Below are 5,534 nucleotides of genomic sequence, written 5' to 3' on the forward strand. Positions count from 1 at the left end.
GGAGACGGGCCTGGCAGGGCCGCGGTGAAGTGGGGCGCGGGGGAGGACGCGTGGTGCGCTAGGGTTGGCTGCGGGGCGCGGGGAGGCGACGTGTCGCGCTCGGATTGGCCCGAGCGCGCCGGCGGTGGCGCCAAGTGGCAGAGGGCGGCTGGGGAGGCGCTGATTCCGAGGAGGAGGAAGGTGGCTGCGGTTGGGAGGCGGCTAGAGGTAGGTGAGGGGCTAGGGATGCCCAAAATTGGAATGAGGGGTCTATATAAAGGGTAGGGACTAGGGTTTGAGGATTTTTGGAGGGGTTTCGGAGCCTCCGATCGCGATCCGACGGACCCGATCGAGTGGGGGGTTAGGCAAGACTAGGTGGGCTGTGAAGAGAGGGTTGGGCTGAGAGGAGAGGAGAGAAATGCAGCCTGACAACTGTTTCCGGATACCGAAAACGTCCGACGAAGGTATCGGCAACGGTACCGTTATATGTTTAATGGTTGGGCTATCAAACGAGCTCCGAATGCGACGAAACTTGACAGGCGGCCTGTCTACACTATAATAAGACCACACGCCAACTTTCATCCCATTCCGAGAACATTTTTATGCCACTTATAAAATAATATTTTGGAGGTGCCTCGGGCGCGTGCGAGTGTGGTTGGGCTCAGAACGGACAACGGAGAGAACCGGGGGAACCCGAACGGATGCAAGTTTTGAAAAACATGCAGATGAAACGCAGATGATGACATGGAAAAATGCAACACGCAAGGAAATGACATAGCAACTACGGCGAATAACTAGAAGACACCTGGCGCATCGGATCCGGGGCGTTACACCCCTCCTCCCTATCATCTACCTCGACCCACGCACCTCAGGTAGACTCCAAGGCAGACCTGTGTCTCTGTTCTTCGCCGCCCAAGGCGAATCCATCAGACGGGCCATAGCGGATGAACAACCCCATCCTCGTGGAGCTGGTCGACGGCGGTGAGACATAGCCTCCTCCGTCAGTCAGCTGGGGTAACAGCCGGAGTAAGCAAGAGGTACTCACCACAACCACACCTCCAGCATTTACATTTTCGGCTGTAATTCTCGCTCGTCATTGTTCTTAGATCTTGCTCTCACCATATAGGATTTTCATTCAAGGGGCGTTATTTCTAGAGGGAGGAGATGTCCAATTTATTTAGTGGGATCCAAGCAGCTATGGTTATCAATCGAGTAGAGAACAGTGAACAGTCACATGAAGATTGGAATAGCGACTGTGATGGATCCGGTGGTTCAATAGGCTTGCCTAGTACGCCATGCTTCACGTCCAGGCTTTCTCTGCTCAAAGTTGGTTCGGTCATAGGCCAATTCAGTGATTTTAAGTGACAGTTAATCAGGGAAACCTGATTCAATGGAATGCTAGAGCTTAAATCATGGAAGAAGATCAACCTTAAGTATAGCGCTTACCTAATGGACAGGGTTGATGTAGATTCTAGCATAATAAATTTAGAGGGCCAAGGTGTTCTTGAATTATGCGACCAGCACCTGAACTATGTATTTGGCATCCCATGTGGCAATTCAGTCATAGAAGGTGAAGGCGTTGAGCCGTCTGAAGCATGCATTGAGTACACGCGTGTGGCTGCATCATTTAGTGACAGAGGCACGCATAGTCTTAAAGCGGCTGAGGCGTACTTAACTCGAGACATCACAGAATCATCCACACATATAGAGCAGGACTGTTTCAAGATTGCATTTGTTATTTTTGTAGTCGGTCATGTACTTGCCCCTACGGCTAAGCACGATTACATATCGATAGACTTCTGGGCTGCACTGAATGATATCAGCAAGATAAAGGATTGGAATTGGGCAGGATATGTACTGAAGCATCTGTTCCAAGCTGTGAGGAAGTTTAAGGCAGATGTGTCCAAGAGAAACCCAACCGTCCACATAGTTGGTTGTCATCTATTCTTGCAGGTACTTTTTGCTCTGTTTTTTGATCTTCATGAATAATGTTTCCACACTTTTGACATTATTCAGATTCATATGGTCATTTGTTTAGGCTAATGGGCTTTGTATCACAGCTCTTCGTGCTAGATAGTCTCGATCTAGGCGTTCTAAGCATGTTGTGAGGTGTAACACCACAGATAGGTCTGTACGACTATGACGCGATGAAGAAGATGGTTGAAAAAATTACAGTCAATGTTGGTGCGGGTGAAGTTTCCTACCATGGTGCAACGGTACCCCCCCCCCCCCTCACAAGTACTAAAATAGATTTCTTTTTTTTGAAATGCAGTAATTTTTCATCCATGACATGCAATGAACATCTTTGCAACTCAATAGGTAAGGACCGAGCTGTCAGCGAGCAACCTAATTGGCTTCGCTTCTAAGAAAACTTTCACAACAAAACCAGCAAACTCGGCACCGGCGCCCAAGAGGGAAATGCCACATGCTCGCCAATGTTGCGAAGTAGTTATGCCAAAGCTGGTCCGCATGAGTTTCCAAATTACATACGAACACGCTACCCAAGCATAGTAAGTCACTTATAATCACTTAAAGAGTCATTCAAACATTTTTTTCCAGCATCATCTTGTTGCCCCTTGCATCTAACCCAATTTTTATATATCGAATATCAAGTTAGAACAGAAGCTTGGTATACTTCTACGGGAGCAGAACGCCCGCGGCCTAGCAAACATATCAGAAATGCATCAAGCATTCCAGTCCAATATGTTTAATTTCACAGACAAGCTTATGGCGTGCTTAGCAGAGAATTGCACTTGTTGTAAGACACATGGGAACAAAACATGCATATTGGATAATGAAGGAACAAATACTTGTGATGCACCCCCTCATGTATCAACAGATCAAACTCAATTCAGCACCCCACTAGTCAGCAAGACTGGACCCCGACTACCAGCACCAGGCAACCCTGGAGGTAAACGATCCATCATTTTATGTTATGATTTTTAAATGCATACAAACGATGATCCAATCTGACACTACCCATTATCCCTTTGCAGCATGCCTGTCTGTCAATAGTTCCGTGTCTAGTAAAAGGGATGGCAGTTTATCATCAAGCATACAGTCGGGCACATCAAAGGAAACATGTTCACGCAAGACAGAGACCGCCCTCGCTGCAACACCAACATGTGGGCAAAACCCACTCAATCAGATTCCCATATCCCAGGATGCAACCGTCAAGGAAATTGCGAGCAAAAATGCTGCTTTTTATGATGACCTAACATCCATCTTGGTTACTTACTATGCTGAGATACGTCCAGCCCCTGGCTTCATATTGTTTGGATCAACCACCGATGGAGCACCTGTGAAGATCGATCTACCTCAATGCAACTTTGGAAGAGATCCGTGGGTCGCTGGATTAGTCTTAGTACCACCAATCCCAACTGTACTCAGGGCCATAAAAGACTGGATGAGTGCAACCTCCATGCTAAACCTCGAGAGGAAAGATCACATTCCCTGTGCAGTAATCTTCTTATGGAATGCTCACATGCATTTTTCATCTTCTGGTTTATTAACCGCATCTTCCCAATCAAACAGTTGCAGGGAATGGATCGTGCATCCTAAGCCAAGACTCATAACATTAGAGGGTATTGAAATCCAGCGTTAGCTTGCATTTAACGACGCAATGACCCATGAGATGGCTACAGCTATTTTTCATAGGCTTGGCCAAGTTGATTTGTTTTTCTCAAATGACAGTACTGGACAGATATGGAGGAAATTCGTCGAGCCCGACTTTGCTGTGAGTGTTTCCAGTAACCCCCATTTAATTCACCCCTTTTTTTGCCTTGATGACACCCCCCCTCCCAAACCACATTTTTTGTAGACAACTGTTTTGGCGAACGCGGACCCAATGACCGTACAATCAATCAGGGATAGCTTCCAAGAAGGAACATCATCCTGCAACCCAGCTTCATGTCGAATGGTAAGTCGTGTTATTAGAACTAGTGTTTAACTTTACGATGCCCATCACTAAGAGCCTATCTATATGTAGTGGTACATCCCGACGATACTACCTGATGGTTGGACCGTTTATGCTTTTGATATGTTGCGGAAAAGAATAATTGTATTAGACCCAGCTATTGGACCGTTTGGGTATAGCAACCGCCGAGTCAGCATGCATGAATTTGTTAGCAACAAGCTCCACGCCGCGTTATTCACATGCCTCCAGAGTTTCTTCAGCTCTTGGCATTGTGAATCAGGCCACTGGGGACGCACTTTCCCGATCATAATTAGGGAAACGATTGAGAAGTACGCTTTCGGCCATGTCGCCCACTTGATTTCCGTAATTAGTTCACATAATCATCGCATTGTTTTAACTGCCCCCTTTGGCTTTTTTGACTCCACCCAAACGCAGAGAGCAGACTGGGTTGTGTGCCACCTTCTTTGCATGGAATTACGACGGCGACAAGCTACAGACACCACTAAATAAAGTATATTTTTATAGCATCATAGCCCCCATGGGAAATGCGTGCTTGTTTTATTTGCTAATCCACACCATCTCTTGCTGCAGGACACGCTTGCATCACACAGAAGCCTGATGATCTATGAACTAATGAGGATGCAAGGCAACCAAACTCCAGTGGCAAACGATGCCCTTGAAGCGGTGAAAGTATCGTTCACTGCTCTTTAGAATAGCGTTCTTGTCTGTGTCATTCTTAACTACCGGAAACCTCTTTCCCAAATGGATTGTGTTACAACTAGAGATTACAACTATTTAGGGCCACCTGGCCCAAAACCATGCCTGACCATCGGGTCCTACTTATTTGTATCGAGTGCAAATTTCTAGCATATCTAGTAGAAACTCAAGTTCATATGCAACAAGTTTACCACATACATTTGGGCGTACAAGTTCAACTTCTAGGGCGCAAACAAAGGCAACTACTCTACTCCAGCTGATAGCTTGATAGGGTTACAATTATGACATCTAGAACACAAGCTTCTCTTGTTGATGCAGTTAAAAGATCACTGCTCCTAACCACAGAAGCACTTGTAATGGAATGCTGCCAGTAGCACGAATAGCGCAAACCCCTTCACAAAGCCAGATCCTTGATTCAGAGCTATATTATCTGTAGGAGTAGGAGGTTGTTCTAGCTGGTGGGAGCAGTGTTGTGCCACCACACTTGCTACAGCACGTAACTCTGAGTTGATCCTCTTTAAGTGGCGCACCCTGTCGCGGAGATCAATGATGAGTTGTTTGAGGAACGGATCCTCAATAGGATCATCATGCTACATGTACATTTCACAGCCTCCACTCTGACAGGATTTGACCACAAAATAATGTCAGCAGGGGCGAAACAATGATCAGCCAACGAGTTTTAGTAGGACACACACCCGCGACTTGGCGCATGTCTTGTATCTTCTTCCAGGGTTATCGTCGCTCCAGGAGATCCACATGGCGGCCTTGGATCTCTCCTTGCACCAGCATGGTGTCGCTGGTTCGTAGTCAAGCGGACCCACCCTGTATAGCACTGGCGACCTGCTTGGGGCAGCCCAACGCCTCTGGGATGAAGAAGCAGACCTTGAGCTTGAAGATAAAGACGAAGACAACTGTTTGGGAA

General features: G+C 46.9%; 1 protein-coding gene across 3 annotated transcripts; it reads left to right on the plus strand.

The window, feature by feature from the left end:
- Positions 1–2,308: 2,308 nt before the first annotated feature.
- Positions 2,309–4,747, plus strand: LOC119367674. 3 transcript variants are annotated; one of them, XM_037633138.1, is made up of 7 exons: positions 2,309–2,489; positions 2,593–2,890; positions 2,976–3,715; positions 3,800–3,898; positions 3,968–4,224; positions 4,331–4,406; positions 4,487–4,747. In XM_037633138.1, the coding sequence occupies exons 3-7, from the start codon at positions 3,602–3,604 to the stop codon at positions 4,604–4,606; spliced, it is 666 nt and encodes a 221-aa protein (XP_037489035.1). In that variant the 5' UTR covers positions 2,309–2,489; positions 2,593–2,890; positions 2,976–3,601; the 3' UTR covers positions 4,607–4,747. The 3 variants fall into 2 exon arrangements, 1 of the variants encoding a protein (XP_037489035.1); XR_005176379.1 differs by lacking the exon at positions 3,968–4,224.
- The last annotated feature ends 787 nt before the right edge of the window (positions 4,748–5,534 follow it).

Source organism: Triticum dicoccoides, chromosome 2B (assembly GCF_002162155.2).
Source record: "Triticum dicoccoides isolate Atlit2015 ecotype Zavitan chromosome 2B, WEW_v2.0, whole genome shotgun sequence".
Taxonomy (NCBI): Eukaryota; Viridiplantae; Streptophyta; class Magnoliopsida; order Poales; family Poaceae; genus Triticum; species Triticum dicoccoides.

Excerpts from the sequence above, each read along its gene's own strand:
- LOC119367674 (XM_037633138.1), top strand. The coding sequence starts at position 3,602 with ATGACCCATGAGATGGCTACAGCTATTTTTCATAGGCTTGGCCAAGTT. Across the intron at positions 4,225-4,330 it reads ATTAGGGAAACGATTGAGAA|AGAGCAGACTGGGTTGTGTG; the intron begins GTACGCTTTCGG and ends ACCCAAACGCAG. Across the intron at positions 4,407-4,486 it reads TACAGACACCACTAAATAAA|GACACGCTTGCATCACACAG; the intron begins GTATATTTTTAT and ends CTCTTGCTGCAG.